Source organism: Durio zibethinus, chromosome 14 (genome assembly GCF_047325235.1).
Source record: "Durio zibethinus cultivar Kanyao isolate XHJ-2024 chromosome 14, ASM4732523v1, whole genome shotgun sequence".
Lineage (NCBI taxonomy): Eukaryota > Viridiplantae > Streptophyta > Magnoliopsida > Malvales > Malvaceae > Durio > Durio zibethinus.
Genome location: NC_143175.1, coordinates 20271001 through 20293583, shown reverse-complemented (window position 1 = coordinate 20293583; position 22583 = coordinate 20271001). Strand labels below are relative to the sequence as shown.

Sequence of the window (22583 nt, the reverse complement as noted above, 5' to 3'; positions counted from 1 at the left end):
ATTAAGAATGCCTTATGTAAGGGTGTCATGTGCTGTATATACGAACTATTTCTCTGCTTGGCTTTTTTTTTTTTCAAAGCTTTGGGAAAATGCTTTTTGCATTTTTTCGATAATAGTACTGTTTAATTACTAGCTTTTGCTAAAGTACAATTTCTTTTGTCAATAAAAGATTTAGCAATATTCTCTTTCATTCCCTCAATTCCCTGGGGCTCCCCCGGGCTCTTTTCCCGGTACATTCTATTGCCTATGTTGCCGGAGACATCTTTGCTGTTGAACTCACTAATAAGCATCATTCACTGGCATGGAATTCGACAGGTAGGAACACCCTGGGCGGATGGCACAGCTTCCCTTTTGTTGGGTTGGGTTTTCGTTTTTTTACTTTTGGACATGGCCCAAAGCCCACATGAGACCTAAGGACATTTTAGTCCTTTCATGGATAACAGAATTTTAAGGGCTTTTAACCCCCTTTCTATGTGGGTCGAGGCAGTTCGGAGAGTAACATCCCCAAAAACAAAATTAGAGAAAAGAAAGCAGAACAGCTGCTGCCCAATTTTGATAAGTTGCCGATCGGAGATCATCCGTGGTCCGATCAGATTGATTTTTTGACAGCGGATAGAGTACTCATAGTTTCCTATTTTGAACGGACGGATTGATCGTTCGAACACTGTAGCTGCTGATGTGGTGTCCGAATAGAAAGTTTTGTTCTTCATGATTTTCTCAACTTTCTCTTTGTTTAGTAAAATCATTTGTTTACATCTGCAAATAGAGTTGTGAACATACTGTTAAAGCTGAGAATTGTGTTTTTGTAAAAGCTGAGAAATGCAAGTTTAGTCAATCAGCCAAAGTTAGTTTAGTCAAAGCTCCGGTACTAACCCTCTAATTGGCGAGTCAATTTGCTAATTTTTCAGAGTTTTTGGACCAAGTTGTCTTCTTGTATTTTCTCTTTGCACATGGTGAACCAGTCTGGTCGGTTAAGTTGAAAACTATGGATTTGAAGAGAAGCCCACAAAATATGGGTGGGTTTGATAGAAGCCCACAAGATATGTGTTTGATGAGTAAGAATTTGGTAGAGACGTTAACAAATTCTTACAGAAAAAGAACTGAATGGGTAGCCAGAAATTTCAGAATGGTTCCTTGGCAGTGTTATCTTAGGAGATGCACTGTCAAATTCAGAGAATCAATTTCATGCTCATGATATAGAATTTTGTTCTGCAAGATTCTACTTGTCGTCATTTTTTTTTTGGGTACTGTTTTGGTCTGCAAATATAGCGTTGACAAATGCAGTATAGCGTTGACAAATGCATAATCATTCGTTTTGTTTTAATGATATAATTTTAATATTTAATTTAGACTTCAAGATTATATATTAATCAGTATTTGATTAGTCATTATTTATAACTTTATTTTATGATTTAAAAAATAATTTTATATGTTATTTTAATATAATTTTTATGCAAATTGTTATTTTCTTGATGTAAATTATTTCAAAGTAAATTATGTTAATAATTTAATTTCTCTAATTTAATAAAATATACATGAATATTTTATCATCTAATGTTGATTACAGATAATAATAATTCAAATCAAATTTGATTTGATTTTTTTGAATATTATATAATATCATAAAATTTTAAAATTTAATCTAAATCTGAATTAAATTTTTATTTAATCTAAATTGAATCAAATTTTATTAGTTCAATTCGATTTGATTTATTAATTTTTAATTTTTATATAATATTTTAATATAAAATTTTAATATATTTAAATAAATTTTTATATAAAAATATTAATTTTATTTTATAAATATTTAAAATATATATAATTTGATTTGAAAATATTTTTAATTTTTTATCTCTCATTTTAAAATTTAATTTAAATATAATATATATTTAATATACAGATTTAATCCAACGAAATAAAAAAAAAATTAAACTATATCAAATCAATAATATAATTAAGAATTTGAAAATTTTCGATTATTTTTTTCACCTGAGGTTGACAGCATCACAGCTCGAGCGCCGACTAACAGAAAAATTTGTTGTTGTGGTCAAGTGTCAAACAGAAACTATTGTCTACATTTTTTTCAAACAACTGTCAATGCATTTGACAAATCATCCCGTTGATTTTAAATTAAAAGCGAAACCACTCCGATCTAAAACATCATCATTGGTGGTTGGAGACGAACTAAATCCCACATTAATTTTTCCTTGGCACCATTTGCACTTTTATTTTTTCTCTTTGCATTCTAATTCTTTTTATTTCTTATAAGTAAAATTATTTAATTATTTTTTTTACAAATTTTTGAAAATTTATTTTTGAAAAGTTATATGATTTTTTAAAAATTTATTTTTGAAAATATTTGATGATGAAATTTTTAAAAAAAATTACAAACAAAATTTATTAACTAGTATAATGAAAAAAATTATTATTAAAAAATCTTAAATTTTAAAATTAATATAAAAATAATTTTATTTTTTAATTTAAAAAAAATAATAAAATTTTATGAAACTTTAATTAAATACTCTGTCTCTTTTATGTTATGAGAAATGATGATAAAACAATTAGATTTGATTAATATTTGAAATTTTTAAAAGTTGTCCAAGTAATACTATTTAATACTATTTGATTTTATCCAAAATCTAATATGTTAATTGAAAAAATCAATCTTAATAAATAGATGGAGAAATATTTTCAAAAAATTCAATTAGTTTAAAGCTATTATAAAATTTTAATAATCGATATGAGAAAAAAATGTTTATTAAAAAAATCTAAATTTTATATTTATAAAAAATCAAAATAATAAAATTAATTTTTTATTAATTTTAAATTTTATAATTTTTAATAATAAAATTTTTTGTTACACTAATTAATAAAAATTTAAATCTTTTTTAAAATTTTCATTACTTCAGCTTTTAAAAATCCATTTTAAGAAATTTATATGATTTTTCAAAAGTTTATTTTGGAAAAAGTTTATGACTTTTCAAAAATAAATTTTTGAAATTTTATGAAAAATTTTAATTAAATAATTTTACTTGTAAAAAAAAAAAAAAAAGAAGCTGAGATATTTAAAAAAAAAGTTGGGATACCAATAATCCCTAAACGTTTGCCCTTGAACGAAAATTGAAAAGAGTGACCATTTCTCCACCCTCTTTTACTATTACAAAAAAACTATTCTCTTGGAAAAAGTTCTACAGGTATTTTTTATTATTATTCTGTTTTTATTATTATTAAGTACAATTTTTCAAATTAAAATTATTTCTTGTATAAAATTATAAATTTGATAATTTATAAATTTGTATTATATTTATTTTATGTTAAATATATATAATTAGATTTCGATTTGTGTGATACACAGAATTATTTTATTTATTTTATATGTATATATATAATTAGTATTTTTTAAATTATATTCAAAATTTCAAAATTTGTAATATATATAAAATTTTATATCTAACTAACTTATCATAAAAAATTAAAATTTTTAAAAAAGCAAGAAGAAAATGACATTTTTTATTTTATAACAGTTTTACTTGCAATAATATTTATACACCTAAAATTTATATCAAATAAAAATATTTACATATATTTCTTAGAAAGAACAAAAACATATATGTTATTAAAAGATTAATTAAATAATAAAAAATATAGACATACTTTCACTTTTGTAATCTTGTTCAAATTACTATACAAAATATGAAAAATATTAGAAGATGTGTAAAAAAAAATTAATTTTTACAAGAAAAATTTTGCAATAATAATAGAATATATCTTAAGAAAGAAAGAGGCAAATCAAAAAAAAAAATTACAATAGCAATATAATTTTAAAAAACTGCAAACCAAAAAATAAAAAAATGATATAACATATTACATTTATAATTTTTAATTTATAGAATAATTATTGGATGACATTTAGGATTAAATATATAATTTTCAAATTGATATTCAAACAAAATTAAAAATATATAATAAGTGATAAAAATTAAATCAAATTTTTTGTTTATTGTTAAATATAAAATTGATAGTTAGAGTTGAGATGGATATAAATTTTATTATTTAGAGATTTAATATGAAAATGCTATTTGAACTTTTAATGTTTTACATAAATTTTTGAAAAGATAAATTTTTTTATACAAATTAAAATAAAAGATATATAATGAGTTTTTGAAATATTCAGATAAATTTAATTTTTATAAGTTTAAAACATGTTGAAGGATTTTCATAATTAAATAATTTAAAAAATAAAGTTATCTAATAAAAAATTAAAATTACCAAGATAGAATTCATTTTTCAAAATTTTAATTAAAAAATTATCTCTAAATTAATTTAATTTACAATTTTAATTTAAATCATTTTGATATTTGAATAAATTTAAAATTATCCAATTCCATACTTTTTAAATAAAAAAATTATCCATATAAATATTGATATGATAAATCTTAACAGATATCTTAGTATGTTATCATATAATAATATATATGATTATTTTTATTTATTTTTAATTTAAAATATTAATATAAAATATTTTAATAGTTTTTATTTATAAACTAAATGGACGGATTGGATCGATTTAAGATTTAAAAGTTTCAATCAAACTTGCCTTGATGTAACCCAGTCCATGACACCTCCGATATCCTTTTTACTAAAGACCTTTAAATTTACGTGATGTGAAGTACGTTATTGATATTGGTATATACCCAATCATATGTTTCCTAATATTTTTATAATTAACATTGATTGAATCACGTATAAATCCATGCCCCACTTATTCACATTTAAATCAAACGCCCCGTACGGCTAAGTCACATCTTTTCCGAGGGGCTTTCAAGGGACGACTTCCAGCTTTACAGTTTGTTTTTGTCTGCACCACAATACAGGTAGGCGCCACAAAGAAAAAAAAAAAACATCACCCGAGACTGAGAGATTTAGATGTCAACGGCTGCTGTTCGATTCTTCGTCTTATCGAGTTGGACTAAAAGCCTTCAATTCAATCACACTAATAAAAATAAAATCAAACAATAAATTAAACACACAAAAGATAATAATTTAACGTGATTCGATCCAACTGACCTACATCTACGGATGAGAAATAAGATCCACTAGTTGTAGAGAATTATAAACATACATCATATCATCAACTCCACTCAACAATCAATACTCATAAAACACTCTCAATCTCTTCTAATCCTATGAAGTATTCTCTACCCAAACAAACACAAACACAAACTCTAATGCACCAAGTGTCTATCTCATAAAATCCTACAATTCTCTTACATCTTTTTTTCATACCTAACCCCGTAAAAACTTCACTTATTTATAATCATATAAACTTGTCCATTAAGAATCTATCTTCTCTTAGAATTCTTCTCCTGTAAGTCAAATTTACCTATTAAGAATCTTTTTTCTTTTAAAATTTTTTTCTTGCAAGTCAAATTTACGAATCCTCTTTCTCTTAAAATTCTTCTTTTACAAGTCTTCTTGTCCATCAAGCAATATCTAACAAACCTCAAACAAATCTCTAACAAATCTCTTATGAGATTTGAGTCAATATTCCCAACATATCGGAGAATCAACACTGTCTGTTCTCACCCCGCATTGCCCTTCCTCCTCCGATTCCATATACTTGAATTAATTCTCAGATCTTATTCTCCGAAACAAACGGCTCTAAATTCTTTTCCCCATACTTTTGCATAATTAAGGTAAATTTAATTTAATCCTTTCGTCTTATGCATTATATAGTTTAGGTTTTGATTCAAATTTGTGTCTTAGATTTCCGTATGAATGTCGAATTTGGAGTACTCTGTTTGGTTGCTGAGATAAATGGAAGGAAAAGAAAGGCAACTGAATTTTGTTGTTTCCAAGAAAATGGGAGTGTGTTGACTTGGTTAAGTCAAAACAAGATTTGTCCAGTTAAGTGGAGATATATGAATTACTGTTATTTCTGGTTTCCTGCATTTTCTCTGCAACCAAAGAGGGGATATATAACATTGAAATATCATAGAGTAGCTGAATTATAAATGAGTACGTGATTTAGCATTGAATTTAGAATTGGTCATTGTTTCTGCATTTTATTATTTAGTTACAACAATTTTATGCTTTATTTTTCCTTTGAAAATTTTTGATGGTATGGCAAAATTTGCGAGTTAATAGGTAGAACAACAGATTTATTTACAGTTCAGTTGAAGATTTTTCAGAAGGAATGGTTCAATCAAGTTGCCTTTGAACAAGCATAATTACCATACTATAATTTTTCTGTATTAGATTGGTGTTTGTAACTAGATAATCATAGCTAGAATTCTGCAGAAATAGTATTATTAAGTTAAGTTTGACAAGTTTGGTTATTAACCCACTGAAATGTTTTTTATTTGTTAATAAGTAGATATTTTTAGCTATAGGTATAAGCTGTCTATGGAATGGATATCTTTATGTTAGTGTGATTTTTTTCCTTTCTGTTTTTCCTGTCACACCAACTTTTATTTTCAACAACAACAAGCTGAGCCTTATATCTCATAATTACAGGGCAGGCTGTATGAAAGCCGAAAAAAGGAATCATGTTAGGTCATAATTTTAATCATGTTAAGTCGTTTTTCCTGTCACACCAACTTTTACATAGAGGATATAAAATTCTATCATTATCCTCAATCCATTTTCACTCCACTCCCTTTTCCTAGAAACTTACGAGATATGAGTACGAGATATGAGTTGAGTCTCTCTCTGATTAAGATGATTGTTTATAATTTGCAATTGAAGAACTGGAGTGACATACAAACAGCAGTTATGGGAGCAGAAGAGGTTAAACAAGACATCGAGATCAGCAGTTGGCCTTCAGATTTGACCTATGAGCAATGGGCAGCACTCCCAATTTCTGGTGCACGACCATCAGCTCGGTACAAGGTGTTTTGCTTTTAAATTGTAAGGCATGCACAAGATCATATTGGTTGTGTCATTTTATATTTCTCTCTTTTGGGTTATTGGATCATGTTTGTTAACCATTAATAAGGCTGTTGTAGTATTTGAATTTCTGTTAAGCCCTTAGCCTTTTTTGCCTTTTCTATTATTCTATAGCTGGATGCTTATCATTTTTTTTGGCTTCACTGTAGCATGCTGCACCAGTGGTTGATGATAAACTATATATCACTGGAGGCAGTTGTAATGGTCGATTCCTGTCTGATATCCAGGTTTTTGTACAGACCTCAATTCATACATATTGAAGTACTTTCTTGTTTGTAATGTGCTCTTTGGTTGCTTTTGCAGGTATTTGATCTTAGAAGCTTGACATGGTCTAGTCTGAAACTGAAGATTGATCCTAATGCCGATAAATCAGAGGACTGTGACTTACGGCAATTTCTTCCGGGCACTTCAGATCACAGTATGGTAGGACGTCAGATACACCATCCTGATAGATATATTCTTTTTTGCCTGACTAAATTCACTTATGTAGTAACTCAACAAAACTTTGAATAAGCACTTGAATAAGTATTTATTTATTTATTTATTTTTCCAGATTGAGTGGGAAAATAAACTTCTTCTTCTTGGTGGGCATTTGAAGAATTCTTCTGATGCCATGATAGGTTTGTATTTCTAATTGTCATTTTGGTGCAATAACAGCTGTACTAGTTAACGACCAGTGCTCTGTTTAATGGTTGGTGGCAAATGAACATTTTGCACATTGGAATCTAATAATAGTTAATGGACTTCTTGTACTGCATTTCATCCATCTAGAGACACATGTCTGTGGTGTCATGGAGACCTTAGGAAAATTTCCGGTAACTCACTTTATTAGAGCTTTTTTTTTTGTTTTAATATATATTTAAAATTTGCCCTTTCTTCTATGGTTTGCCTATTTGTTCTATTCTATCCTCATTTGAATTTTAATTTTCATTTGTTATATGTTCATTAAGAAGGGTAGAATTCATTCTTCCCCATTCTAAGAGTCTTCACTTATGGGAATTTGGTTTGTTGTGCTATGTCCCAGGTAGCTCGTGCGGGTCATTCTGTGACACTGCTAGGTTCTAAACTGATAGTGTTTGGTGGAGAAGACAAGAGCAGGAAATTGCTGAATGATGTTCATGTTCTTGATTTAGAGACAATGACTTGGAGTTTGGTGGAGGCTACGTAAGCATCTATTCTGCTTTTGATTGCTGGTTATTCCACACTTCTAGAAGTAGTCTGCAACTCTGCATCACTTTCTTGTATTTTGATAGGCAGACACCCCCAGCTCCCAGATTTGATCACTCAGCTGCATTGCATGCAGAACGCTTCCTTTTGATTTTTGGTGGTTGTTCTCATTCTATGTTCTTTAATGATCTTCACATATTGGACTTGCAGACGGTAAGCGTTGGAAGTGTTTTTCTGTTTTGGGGTTGTATATTCTTTTTTATTTTTTTGGTATGAGTTGAATGCCGTTAATTGTCAATTTTTTTCTTTCTTGAGGAAGTGCTCATATTTTTCCATGATGACTAATGTTTGCAATGCTTATCAAACAAGTTTGTTACTAGCATGGCATCCTGAGATCATCTGACTGCCATTTTGGCATAGCTTAAAAAGAGTAAAGATGATTGCTTATTCGCATATGTGCTCAATTGTGCTTGTTGAAGTGAGAGAAATATATTTTGCTAGGCACAAAGAACTCTTCCAAGATATCCCCAACATTCTCCATAAAGTTGGTCCAGCCCTAAACTGGCTAGACAGTCTAGATAATTTCCACAACAGATGCTGAAACTTTTTCAGACAAGTATCTTTACCTTTATCTTGGCCTTAACAAAATATATTTTTTTCATCTCAAGAAAAAAAATCTGGATCTTAGTTCTGATATCTTCTGACTATTACATTTCATTCAATATATTAAAGTCATTCTGCATAGAGCATTATGTTCCTTGGCAATTAGTACCAGTTCTATGATTTGATTATTCTTTTCATCATAGAGAAATATGAACTGCAGCAGGTGAAGCAGACTTTGTAATGATAATCAGCTAGAGATACGGTTATTCTAATATTATAATAAACTTATTGCTTTGCTTAAGTAATTTGAATGGTTTGATTTATTGGAGTTGAACCTGAATTGCCATGCAGATGGAGTGGTCCCAACCACAAATTCAGGGTGATTTAGCGAGTCCTAGGGCAGGTCATGCTGGCATTTCTATTGATGACATGTGGTATATTGTTGGTGGTGGAGATAACAGCAATGGTACGTGGTAATCTTTCTTGTCATCTTATTTATGTTGAAATTTAGGTGCTAATTCACTTTGTCTTTACAGGTTGCCTGGAGACTCTTGCCTTAAATATGTCCAAGTTAGTTTGGTCTACATTGACAACTTTGAAGGAGAGGCATCCACTTGCTAGTGAGGTTACTACTCTGTGCCTTTAATATACCGTATATGTGTGATTTCTAGCTTAGCTTCTACTTGGACAAAATTTTTAGAATGCAGCTGCAGATTGAGCTTTTTCTTTTAAAGCAACTTTTGATGATAATCCATACTGCTCTGGGGGAAGTTAAATCTCCATGTCTAAATGTGGTATTTCCACTGTTGGGTATTCAATGCTCCTAAAATGTAAATTTTGTAGTTTTTATCTTGCCTAGTTTATTTTGTTTCTGATTTCAGCTTCATTATACCATCAACAGGCTTGTTTTTCAAGAAGCTCTATCAGACTAAAATATCATCTAATTTTATCGTTTCATGAACATTGTCAAAGAAGCATATGTTTGCTATTTATCTAATACTTTATGTCTTATGCTTTAATTTCATATATAAATGATTTAACTTTGTGTATGACTGAATGTAGGAAACTTTTTAGACTTTTGCTATATGTGATCTAATCTAATTGTCATTTGAAATGCAGGGACTAAGTGTTTGCTCAACATTAATTAATGGGGAAAAGCATTTGGTTGCCTTTGGTGGATACAATGGGAAATATAATAACGAGGTATATTGTTTAAAAGCAGTTTATATAAATCATTTTCGTGATGTACTATTGCTGAATCTATTCCAGTATGCATCATTTTACTTTTCCCTGATATTTTATTGGTTGTCTGTTACTTAATAGGTTTTTGTTATGAAACTCAAACTAAGGGACTCATCTCATCCCAAGATTTTCCAATCCCCAGCAGCAACTGCAGCAGCTGCTTCTGTTACTGCTGCGTATGCCTCGGCAAAGTCTGAAAAGTTGAATTTCCCACAAATAATAGATCTAAACTTCAACGGAGTTGAAAACAATGTTCCTAGAAAGGATATGAATATTGAAATTGGTGCAATTAAAGAAGAGAAAAAGGCCTTGGAGTTGTCAATTGAGGAAGTCAGAGCAGAAAACACTAAGCTGAGGGACAAGATTGATGAATTAAATAGTAATCATACTGAATTATCCATGGTATGTTCTTGAAGTGACTCATAGAGGTGATTGTCACCAATCAGTTTAAAAGTTTTTGTTATATTTAATTTGCTGCTGTCTATCAGGTACTCCAATCTGTCCAAGGTCAGCTGATATCTGAGAGATCAAGATGCTTTAAACTAGAGGTTTTCCAATTTTCATATATATATATATATATATATATATTTTATTTCATTCTAGCTTTTTAACTTATTGTTTTTAACTTTACCGACTCAATATCTAACACGGGTATAAATCCAGGCTCAAATTGCAGAACTACAGAAGATGTTGGAATCATTACAGTCCATAGAAAAAGAAGTTTAAATTCTTAGGAGACAAAGGTCGGCACTGGAACAGGAGATGGAGCTTTCAGCTACCCAGAGGCAAGGTTCTGGTGGTGTTTGGCGGTGGATAGCTGGAGTCACATAGAAGTTGCGTATCATTTGCAAAAAAGGATCATGCCATTGTCAGTTGCTCTAGTATCTCTGAAGCAACAGAGTAGGTATGATCCAACCCAGCAGATATCAGAGTGCAATCTACTTGAAGAACAGTTAGATTGCATGCATGGTTTACGTGTGTTAGGTTACTGTTCTCAATAAGTGCTTGCGGACTTTCAGGTTTTGACTATTACAGAATTTTCTTGAGGAGATAGATTCTGAACTGGTCACAAAAAATATAGTCTTTATGAAATTGTTCTATTTCTAGCTAGGTTGCGGGGGCAATTTATTTATTTATTATATTAAATTTTAAACCTTGTTATTCAATGGTAGCTGTTCTGTCTCGGGTAAACTGGGCAAGTTTTGTACTAGATTTTCTTTGTTTTTCCCTGTACCATTGATGGAATTATACTGAATCTCAAGGTTTCATTGATATGCAGGAATCTCTTGCACATTATAGATCGCTTTGCCCCTTGTGATCACCAATCTGCAAAATCCATCTCTAATCTTGACTCTTTTCCTTGATGCGAAGTATCTGTTATTGTAATTTCGATTGTCTCAATATAATTTCAAGAGAATAATTTCTATAAACATATTACATTTTGCATAAATTTTCTGAGCATGTATCGTTTTTCTCTTCTCTTTCATTTCTTATATTTTTTCCTGTTTGAACATTCAGGGAAAAACCTCTGGATCAGCCGAACACTGGACATTGGTTCTTGGTTATCACCCAAAGAGGGGTATGAATTACTAAAAAAATTCGTGTTTCTTTTCCCTTTGTTTTTGGGGCTTTAGCTGAAGAAACGTAGTGAAAAAACCATCAAAAAAAAAAAAACAAGGTAGCAATTCGTCATTATTTCTGTAGCATTTGTAAACGAGTACAATATGTGACAGAAGTGTAAAAGTTACAATTTGGGGAGAATTTGCTGTTGGCTTTGCAAAATCAGCTGCTTCCTCAAGATTTTGCCGGCTGCTGACTTTGGGATAGCATTTATGAATCCCACTCTTCTCACTTTCTTGTAAGGAGCCACCTGCATATTTTATATATACCAAATAACTTCTGTTAATGGGAGTAAATCTATTTTATTTATGCTTATCCTATGATTAGAAAATTGGAATTTCAAGTTCTAACCGTCGGGTGTACATATACAATTTTGCAAGCCATTTGGGTAAAGAAGATAATGGAGTTCTAAAAATACCAACCTGGCCAGCTACAAAGTGAATGACTTCTTCCTCAGTGAGTTCAGAACCAGCTGCTTTCACCACATATGCCATCGGTATCTGCCCTGATTCTTTATCTTCAACCCTGCAAAATCAAAAAGTGTCAAATACAAGTACAAATTCACACAACATCCACGGTGCAGTGCAATGGGAGATGAGTCCAATAAAAAATAGTGGGTGCAGTGCAGTGGTCAGTAGGGAGGGCTCTCCATTGCACTGCACCGTGGTGCCAAACGGCACCTAATTCGCTAAGGGTACGCACGGTATAACTACTGCGTCCAGGATATTGGAATGGCCTAAAAGCACTGCCTCCAATTCTGCTGGAGCCACCTGCATGATTTTTTTTTTTTTTTGGGAAAATTAATCAAGATCAATTTGTTTTTGAAAATGCATTGAGGGTTTGAACTAGTATTATTAAGATACCTGATACCCGTTATGCTTGATAAGCTCCTTTATCCTATCAACAATATAAAGAAAACCATCCTCATCAAAGTAACCAAGATCCCCAGTTTTAAGCCACCCATCTTTATCTATTGTTGCAGCCGTTGCTTCCTCATTTCCTAAATACCCTTTCATAATTGTAGGACTTTTTAACCAAACCTCTCCTTCCTTGTTTGGTGACAAAGCCAACCCTGTTTCAATATCCACCACCTTAGCACAAAAAGTTGGCAACAGCAACCCACATGATCTTGGGTGTGCTCTAGCGTCCTCGTCAGACAGGAAACCCGAGCCGGTACCACAGCTTTCGGTTAACCCATAGCCTTGCCTTAGCTCCACCCATGGAAACTGTCTTCTGAATGCCTCAATCAATTCCTTACTTAAGGGTGCAGCCCCTGAACCAACCCTTCTCAGGGTTGACAAGCTACTATTACCTTTGCAATACTTTACTAGGCCAAGTACCACTGGTGGCACAGAAGGAATGTTGTTAACTTTATGAGTCTGAATTGCATTCACCATTGCCTGTAAATCAAATCTTTGCATCAACACAGTCGTGATACCAGCACAAAATAGTCCTAGCGCGAAAAATCCAAGCCCGTATATGTGAAAAATTGGTATGAACCCCAGAAATATATCATCTTGGGATGATGTTCCTTCTGCATACCATCTTACAAGTCTAACTGTTGCTATGAAATTTGAATGCGTTAATATCACACCCTTGCTTACTCCGGTTGTACCCGAGGAGTATAATATAGCAGCGGTATCCGTCTGTTTAACCTTAATTTCTGGTAATTCACGTGGATCGCTGCTTTCGATTAATTCTTCTATAGATAATGAATCACAACCATTTGATTGATGATGAAATGTGACAATCGTAGGCACCCCAGTTTGTACGAGTTTATAGAACTCTTGGGGTGCTGAGATCGCGAGTTTTGCACCCGAGTCAAGTACTTGTTTGGCTATTTCCGAAGGCGTATTGATTGGATTGGCAGGTGAGAGAATTGCACCAACTGAAAATATTGCTAGGCATATTGTTGGGTATAAGAGTGAGTTTGGGGACAAAAGGAACACAACGTCGCCTTTGCGGACTCCGAGGTGGTAAAGGGCACAGGCGAGTGATCGAATTGATCGATGGAGTTGAGCATATGTAAGTTGTTGGTTTGTAGCTGAATCTATGAGTGCAATTTTTGATTCAGCAACATAAGGATCAGGAAACTGTGATAACACAAATGAGGCTATGCCAAGCTCAGGATCAGTGGGAACTTTGAGATGGTCACTAAGTTGAAGAAGTGAGCTATAAATTCCAGTCCTCGAGTCGAAGCCACTCCGGTTGATCAGCCGCTGAGAATCGCTGGATTCTTCTTTGACAGGAACGGTCCAAGACTCTTTAACTGACATTTTTTTTTTTATGAATTTGCTAAGCTATAGCAAATGGCCTACACCAAACTTTATGTTTAGTTTAGGATAAGTAACCTTAGCTGATTTGGTTTTATGCATCTCGACTCTCTATTACCGAATTAATTGGTGTCGATGAGCACAAGATTAATGAGGTAGCTAGCTTTGTTATTTCCAATGGGAGTCATAGCCTCTTCCACCGCCTCTAAATTAAATATATATATATATATATATTTATATATATATATATATATATTTTAAGTATTTGGGTTGGCTTCTCTTCACTATTTTTAAAAATTATTATTTTTATTTATACATGTAATTTCATACATGCAAAGATAATAATAATGAAAATGCTACATGCATTAATGTATTACACTCAAATAATACACATATTTATTTTTTTATTTTAAGGATTCAAGGGAATAGTATTAAAATTTTTATGGATTATAATAAAATTTTGAAAACTTATATTTTATGCTAGGGTATGTAAAATGTCTATATTGGACAAGTGTCTATAACCTTTTCCTTATTATATATAAATAAAAAATTAATGAAAAATCTCCATAAAAAGCATAATTGGTACTTAACTTTTTAAGTTTTTATTGGATAAAAACAGTGTTTTAAAATCTAAATCGAATTAATTAAATGAAAAATATAATTCATTTTAAATTATGATAAAACTTTCACTTAAAATTTTTATTCTTTTATTTGTGTTAATTAGGTTCTTAATTTATTATTTAGTGTCAAATGAATTTAATTTGTATGAAAAATGTTGACGTGGCTAATGGTACGACTTATTTCAACACATGCAAGTTAAGCAAGCTTATTCTAAATTGAGTTCATTGATATTTAATTAAAGGTTGAAGGATCAATTGAAAAAATAATAAATTGATCCACCAATAAAAATGGATGTTATATTTTTACTTGGTTCGCCGGCTATGGGAAGGTGACAAAATGAAGGAGTCATGAAATTAACTAAAAGATTAATATTCTTTTAGGATGATGCAACTATGTGAAATTAAGTCTTCTTATTGATATAATTATTATAGCTTTGTCGCCCATTTTAAAGAATGAAATCAACCTATTCATATTTGCTTAGACATCCCCTTAGAGCAGAATTCAAAGCAACAGAAGTCGCAAAACCAACGTTACTCGAAGCAATAATCGATGCCAATGATTTTGACCCACATCGATTATGTAAATAAATAAATAAAATATTAAAAATTCCAAATCGTTTTGATTCGGCAGAACTCGGCTCTGATTTTTACTTTTATTTAAAATTTTGTTCACAAATTATTATTAGAAAATTTCATATTTACTTTTTTTTATATAAATTATATGATACGTCAGTGAATTTTTTTTAATTTCATAAATAAAACTAAAGATTGATACATTTCAAAAATTAACACATCTCATTTTTTTTTAATTATTTTATATTTTTTAATATTTTCAAAGATATACATCATGTTATTAACTGAAATCTGAAACTTTCACTGTAATATTTGATAATTTTTCTTTGCTTTATTATAAACAAATTGACTGCTTATCTCTATTTTTTTTTTCTTGGGTTTGGGGAAGAGGGCTATAATTTTTAGTTTGAATTTTCATTTGTTTGGCTGGGCCAATTCTTTGTTTAATTGTTGAATTTTTGGTTATTTTTTCGGTTTTGTCTTAAATTTCAAATTGGGTATATTTGTTTGGCTACGTTTATGCTAAAGTCATCAAAAGATAAGAAATTTAGGTGAAATTTTCCCAAAAAACTTGTTCAAAAGAAAAACATTTCCCGAAGTTTAGCAGGAGAAGAACAAAATCTAAAACCCACTGCTGAAAGTAATCTCCTAAGTATCAAACTTGATAAATAAATAGAATTGTTGTAATATTTAAAACTGCATTGTAATTTGTAGATATCAAAAGGTAAAAATGCATCAATGTTCATAATTTTCAGGTGTTCTTTACTTCAACAAACATCAACGTTTCACACTAATTCCAAATTTACACAAAGTTTTAACAGAACCCGACAAAGAGAAATTAAACATAACTGTCGATCAATGATTTCCTCGTCTCATATACAATGGCACTAGGTTGTGCTTCTCTCAGCTTGAATACACTCTCAATGGCAGAAAGTTCTGTTGCTGTGGTGTCCAACCCACAGAAGGCCGTCCGGTCATTTACGGTCATTCCAGCAGCTATCACTTCACTCCCACGGTTGATAGTGCCAGCCACCAATGGAACTTGAAGAAGTGTCGAAAGGTCATTCAAATCTTCAATGGATGTATGAGGATGGACCTGCACCAGTCAAGAGGCAAATTCAGAAAAAAAAAATTGAGGAAAATAAGGATAATCATCAGTAATAGAAGAGACTCTATCTTACCAAGCCGCCTCTGTTAGAAATGGCACAGTAGCTCCCTTCGAGAGTATTACCTGCAATCGTCTGCCTGAAAACTTCTACGCCAAGAACATCAGCAATTATCTCCTCAGTTTCCTGATCAAAGTTGCAGTTGAACAGTATTATAAGCATATTGTAATATCTAAAGGTATAGAAGAAGATTAAATTCGCGCCAGATCAGCTACCCAAAGATTAACTTGAATACACAGCACATTTTCCTCATAAACTAAAACAAGACAACTGCACTATTAAAATCAAAAGGATGTAGGCATGCCACAAATAATGATAAACGATTCAAAAGTCATTGAAAAATTATGAAAGAAAATTTTAAAAAATAACTAAGGCTTAAGAAACCATGTTCTGATGTTTTCTTTCTTGATATTCTACTTATGAAACACTGAAAAGCACAATAAATGTTGATGACATGAGGAATAGACATACTATGCTAGAAACCACGATTTCAAGAACGGGTAAAGGTCCACAACTACTGAGCTAATGAATATCTATAGTTTTTAAGTAACTTCAACTTTTGACGGGATGTTAACAAGCTCAAACCATTCCTTATTCAAAATAAAATTTGAAAACTAGGGCCCTCGTCACTGCACTTAGATATTGGAATATATATATATATATATATATATATATATGTCTTCTTAATCAACTATTCTAATGAAATATAGAATTTTACCTTGTCTAGATCAGTGTGTGTCAAAGCAACATGGTTATTGCATGCTATACAGTTCCCAAGAGCAGATAGTTTCTCTTCTATGCGCTGAACAGCAACTTTATCTGGTACTATTTCGCAAGTGTTGAAGTTCTTTAATAAGAAAGAATAAAAAGAAATCGATTATTAATGTCAGAAACTGAGTTTAAGCTTTAAACTAGTGAACTAGGTCAAAAGTAAAATATTAGCCTACAAAAACAAAGGAATGTGATTAAAAGCCTCGATAACAAGGAAAAGAAATGTGATTTAAAAGCCTCTGGGGCTTACAAGCAAAACTGAACGAACTTGCACTTGGAAAATCAAATTAGAGGCAGGATATACTAAACCAAGTAATTCATGTCAATTGTCGCACATCTCAAGCCAATTAGAGCAGAGATAATCCTGAAGAAATTTACACGTGTGCAAGCACTAATTTCTGCATATGATTAATTTTAACCTAGGGTGTTTCCATCCCCCTATCTTGACAGACCAGAAATGTGGCAAAGTTCTAGTCAGCACTCCCGGCACCACTGATTTCGGCATATGATAAATTTTAACCTAGGGTCTTTCCATCCCCCTATCTTGGTACGCCCAACAATCAAACTGACTTCAGGAGGACCATCAATTAATTAGTGCAATCCAAAGGATACGCAATTATAGAGAACCCAAATAAAGCTTTCTAAGTCATTTAAATTATTTGAGCTAAACCTCATTTTAGCCAACTTAATCCTGTATCACGACAAGTTTCTTTACCTTTATCTTAATCATTTTCTTTATAATACGTTTTACTAGGACACAATTGTCATTTGTCAGGCATGCTGGATCTACTCCCCACTCTAACCCATGTCCCAGAGCCTATTTCGCTCTTTACAGTGTCCATTGCACCAGGCAATCCTTTGTGCAGCTCAGTGATGGATTTGACTAATGGACACTCACTTCTTCCCTCGAGAGGATTTTGGGGAGGTGTACAGCCCCATTTCCATTCTACTAGTATTAGATTCTTGCTATACAAGAATCAAACATATAAGACAAGGAAGATGGTCACAAACAGCTACAAAGACTATAAAAACATACAAAACTAGTTATACATCATTTAACATGTTTTAATTTCAAAAGTAAAATTGAACACTGGAATCTCTCTATTACTTCCTAGATTCCATAATATTTTTGGTAGAACAAGGAATTGTTAACAGCTACATCAGAAGTTAAAATTACACCACCACAAAGGGTTCAAAGCTACTTTATAGGAAAAATATTTATAAGATTGCCGAAGGCGGCAAGGAGGAAACAAGCAAGCAAAACAAACGCACAAAAAAAAGGTAGGAAATATCTTCAAGAGTATAGGTTATCATTTTAGAAATTTTGAGGGTTTCTTACCGTCCTATAAAGCTCATAATCAATCACAATGCTTGTAACATGGTCTTTTAATCTATTGACTGTGCCTAGATATGTTATTAAAATTGAACCCAGGTTTACTAATTGTTCATATCTTCGTAAAATCTGCTGGACGATACTGTCATTTGCACATTCTTAGAGCAAGCTAAATAGCTTGGATTTAAAGATAACAAGGAAGCTTCAAGTAAAAGCAAAGAGTAAGAAACCAAATTATACATTGCGCTATTGCCAATGTTTTTAGACCCCACCGGAGTGCTACTAACAATAGAAGCAACTTCAACATTCTTCCCACTCTAAGATTAACCCATAAAATTACCTTGATCAGTGGTGGTGTGGGGGACAAGAAGCCCATTCTTATTTCCTGTCAAAACAAAGCAAGCTAACATTAAGCAAAGTAAGAGGCATGTATTTCAACACACCTCCGATAAGATCAAGAAAGTCTTAAAAATTTTCACCAGCACATAGCCGTCCTATTATTCTAGTGCCAGCAATAGAGGTCTTAATGACTGGAATGACATCTGCTAACTCTGACTCAAAAGCACTGCAAGGAGCCAATATAACCTTAATACATTAATGACAATAGGGAAAAGAAGAACTGTAGAAGACATGCTCACCTCTAGAAGTTTTCTGACCCTCCGATTGCAACCAAGCAGTAAGCATTGGTCAGCTTGGAAAAAACTTCAACTTCACATGAATTTTCAAACTGAAGCCCTGCATAGATCACCATTATAAGAATCGTGATTACGGATATATTACCCCAAATGATGGGAACCACCAAAAAAAAATGAGAGGTAAATTTTAAAAGATTTTAACAATAGCAATGTAGAGAGATACAAGCCATAGCAACTTTATGACAACATTAGTAGCATCAAAACAAGATTAAATACATATACAACTGAAAGCTGAAATGAAACTTACTAGTTGCCATTATAAAGCGGAATAATGAATAAAGATTACAACAAAGAGGAAGAAACTCTGCAACAAAAAAGATACATTGAACTCGGTTTAACCACCTATGAAGAAAAGATCAATAAGAAAACGAAGAACCATACAATTCTCAAATAATATATATATATATATATATTCATCCTATTCTCATGCAAAATAACATATTCCAAGAAGAAACTCTTTGACAAAACCTGTAGCAACAACCTTTCCATAATTTTTTCCATAAAAAGGAGCTATAATAAAACATTTAAACTGACGCTGTAAAAGGTTCAAAGAAAACTTCCCCAATGAAAAGCACAATGTTTTTTATTTCCCCTATGATCTAATAGAGATTATCCTAGTTGTTGCTGCTCATCCCAAATGATTGTCGTAACGATTTTGGACCATTAGACAAAAATAATTTTAAAATAAAAAAATAAGAAAGTTGCCATCAATTTTTTTTTTATAATATGATCAATCATCCAAAAGTTTATTTTTTTAATAAAATTATACAAATGGATTTAAAATTTATCAAAAAGATAAATTTCAGTTTATGAAAATCAAGTTGGATCTGGAAATCCATTACATGTGTGAAAAGATTAATACCTCTACAATGCCCATAAATTGATACTAATTAATCATGCATTATTTTTAATATTGGATGAAATGATTTCGATTTAAAATTTAATAATAATTTTCTTTTATTATTGAAAAAAATTAATTTTATCAAAATTCTTTATTTAAAAGTATCAAAGAAATCTTTAAATTAAAGAATTATCTTAAAATTCTCTAACATCTAAGCATAACTTTAAAGATAATACTTTTAACTGATATTTACAACAACATACTTTGAAAATGAAATCAACATTCTTTGAAAAAGATAATTATTGATAATTCTCCAATATCTAAGTAGAGTATCAAAAATTATTCTTCTTGGGATATTATTTTTATTTTATTTCACATTTTAAAATTATGTTTGTTTATTTTAACATTTTGTGTGAGAAAGTAAACAATGAAATTATCAAGTAGCAAACAAAAATTAAAGGCATAAATATACGAAATAAGTGCAAACAATAACAAATAAACGCATGTAAGCCAATAGTGCTATGTATGATGATGAAATTTAAATTTAAATTTGTATTATTAAATATAATAAGACCACATTGACTCCCCAATATTTAGGCAAAGTTTAAATGTGTCTCTTTATATTTAACATCCCATTTTATACATTTTTATTTATTAGTTTTAATCATATTATTAAAACGAATTAAGGACTCACATGAAAAACTTAATGAAAGAAGTTTTTTACTCTATCGTCTAAGTGGTATTTAAGAACAAATTATTTTAAGTGAGATTTTCTCACCAATCTTTAGGATTTTAGAATGGTCTTGGGTAAAATTTAGGTCAAGATTTTAAAGTTTGAGTATTTTTGGGTGATGATTGGAGGTTGTGTGCCAAATTTAAGGTTTAGGTTAAAATTTAAGATTTTGATTAATTTTTATTTAGGGTTTTGTCTTTGAGTTTTAGACTTTAGTTTTGAGTTTTAAGGTTTTAAGGTTTAGAGGTTTTATAGTTTAAAGGATTTAGGGTTTTGGATTTTATGATTAAAGGGTTTAGGGTTTAAATTTTATGATTGAAAGGATTTCGATATTTAAGGTTTTGATGTTTAGGGTTTCGATGTTTTAGGGTTTCGAAATTTAAGGTTTAGGGTTTTGAATTTTAGTGTTTGAAAGATTTAGAGTTTTAGATTTTAGAGTTTTAAAGGTTTAAAAGTTTTTAGAGTTTTGAATTTTAAGATTTTAAGTGTACTAAAGTTTAGGGTTTCAAGTGTTTGGGATTTTGATTTTAGGCTTTCGATTTTGGAGTTTAGATGTTTAGAGTTTAAATTTTAAGATTTTGATTTAAAGTTTGAAGGGTTTAGGGTCTAGATTTTTTAATTTTAAAAATGCGAATGTCTCTAAAAATTCTCAATATCTAGGCAAATTTTCGAAGCAAATTCAATTTTTATGATTTTCAAAAATTAATAATATTTTTTCATATATTTTATTTTTTATAAAAAATTATTAATAATAATATATGTATATTTTATTATTTATTTATATTTTTTATAATTTTTCAATATCTAGACAAAATTATTTAAAAAAATTTTCTCCATCTAGGTAGAAAAAAAAAATTTTATAACTTGTTCTTATTATCATTTTTTAAAGATTTTTTTAGCATTTTTTTATTATTATTCTCTTTTATTTATTTTATTTTATTTATTATTTATTATTATATAAAGAAGAAAGAAAAGAATAAAAATAAAAAATTTTGAAATCATTTTTTCATTCTTATTATTGTTATTATCATTTAATTATTATTATTTTATAATTTTATAAAGTTTATTTTAGGTTTTTTTTAATGAAATTTAAAAAGGTCGAAATTTAGATTTATTATTATTTACTAATATCATTAACATTTAAAAAAAACACTAAACATTTATTCTAACAAAAAAATTAAACATGCTTAACTAATAATAACAACTAAAAATAATATATGTAAAAAAATAAATAAATAAATCAAAAATAAAAAAAAAATTATTTACCTGAATTGGACTGTTCAACACTGGTTCAGTCAAATTGATTCAGTGATCTGGGGGTTTAGTGGACCAAAGGTTCAATACCCATCCAATTAGACTGGTCTAGGCAAAGGGGAATCAAGTCGTCGAGTTGGTTGTGCAGACCCCATGTCGAGTCAACGAATAGACACGCAGATCTTTGATGGTCAAAATAACATCATTTTGATTTTTATTGAAAATGACGTTGTTTTAATTTTTTTTTAACTATAAAAGTCAAAATTTTTTTAATTTCATTTTTCTTTTCTTTCTCTTTCTCACTCTCTCATACCTTTTTTCTACCTCTTTCAAGGTCGGTCGTCATCCGTCATTATGACTGCCATCAACGATCATCAGTGATCGAAAAATATCAAATTTTATTTGAAAACTTCCTTTAATTTTTTGAGCTTAAATCTATCTTTTTTACGAGAAATAATCTCGATCGACATAGATTGAAATTTGAAGTTTCAATATTTTTTTTTTTTAAATCAAAACTTATATATATTTTTTTGTTTTTACCAATAGCTCAACACCGATAGTTCTTCTCCACGGGAAAAACTATACTTCTATTTTTTTTATGTTTTTTTTGTTGTGGCTTTTTTTTTTAGATTGATTTTTTTATTTTTTTTATTTGGTCGGTGTGTGGGCTAGAGGGTTTTAAAAGCGTGCGTAGAGTTGGGTTTGGGAACGCATGGGGCTGGATGGGTTTTTGGTCACCAGGAA

The 22583-nt window shown here is 30.5% G+C and overlaps 1 protein-coding gene and 2 pseudogenes across 2 annotated transcripts; 1 reads left to right on the top strand and 2 right to left on the bottom strand.

Moving 5' to 3' along the window:
- The first annotated feature begins 6673 nt into the window (after positions 1–6673).
- LOC111294437 (acyl-CoA-binding domain-containing protein 4-like) lies at positions 6674–11464 on the top strand (annotated as a pseudogene). Its single transcript, XR_016327668.1, has 13 exons — positions 6674–6891; positions 7098–7175; positions 7252–7371; positions 7502–7568; positions 7684–7763; positions 7973–8112; positions 8202–8328; positions 9070–9184; positions 9255–9343; positions 9838–9921; positions 10042–10362; positions 10449–10508; positions 10624–11464. The product of XR_016327668.1 is annotated as an acyl-CoA-binding domain-containing protein 4-like (transcript).
- An 18-nt stretch (positions 11465–11482) lies between these two features.
- On the bottom strand, positions 11483–14038 carry LOC111295377 (beta-phenylalanine coenzyme A ligase-like). The gene is made up of 4 exons (XM_022888835.2): positions 12444–14038; positions 12283–12350; positions 12003–12105; positions 11483–11830 (listed from the first exon to the last, which is right to left on the bottom strand). The coding sequence occupies exons 1-4, from the start codon at positions 13854–13856 to the stop codon at positions 11705–11707; spliced, it is 1710 nt and encodes a 569-aa protein (XP_022744570.2). The 5' UTR covers positions 13857–14038; the 3' UTR covers positions 11483–11704.
- A 1846-nt stretch (positions 14039–15884) lies between these two features.
- LOC111295203 (eukaryotic translation initiation factor 6-2-like) lies at positions 15885–19268 on the bottom strand (annotated as a pseudogene).
- Positions 19269–22583: the final 3315 nt, after the last annotated feature.

Coding starts and splice junctions, on each gene's coding strand:
- LOC111295377 (XM_022888835.2), bottom strand. CDS start 13,856: ATGTCAGTTAAAGAGTCTTGGACCGTTCCTGTCAAAGAAGAATCCAGC. Junction 12,106..12,282: donor CTGGACGCAGTAGTTATACC/GTGCGTACCCTT, acceptor TTGATTTTGCAG/GGTTGAAGATAAAGAATCAG. Junction 11,831..12,002: donor TTCACTTTGTAGCTGGCCAG/GTTGGTATTTTT, acceptor TAAAATATGCAG/GTGGCTCCTTACAAGAAAGT.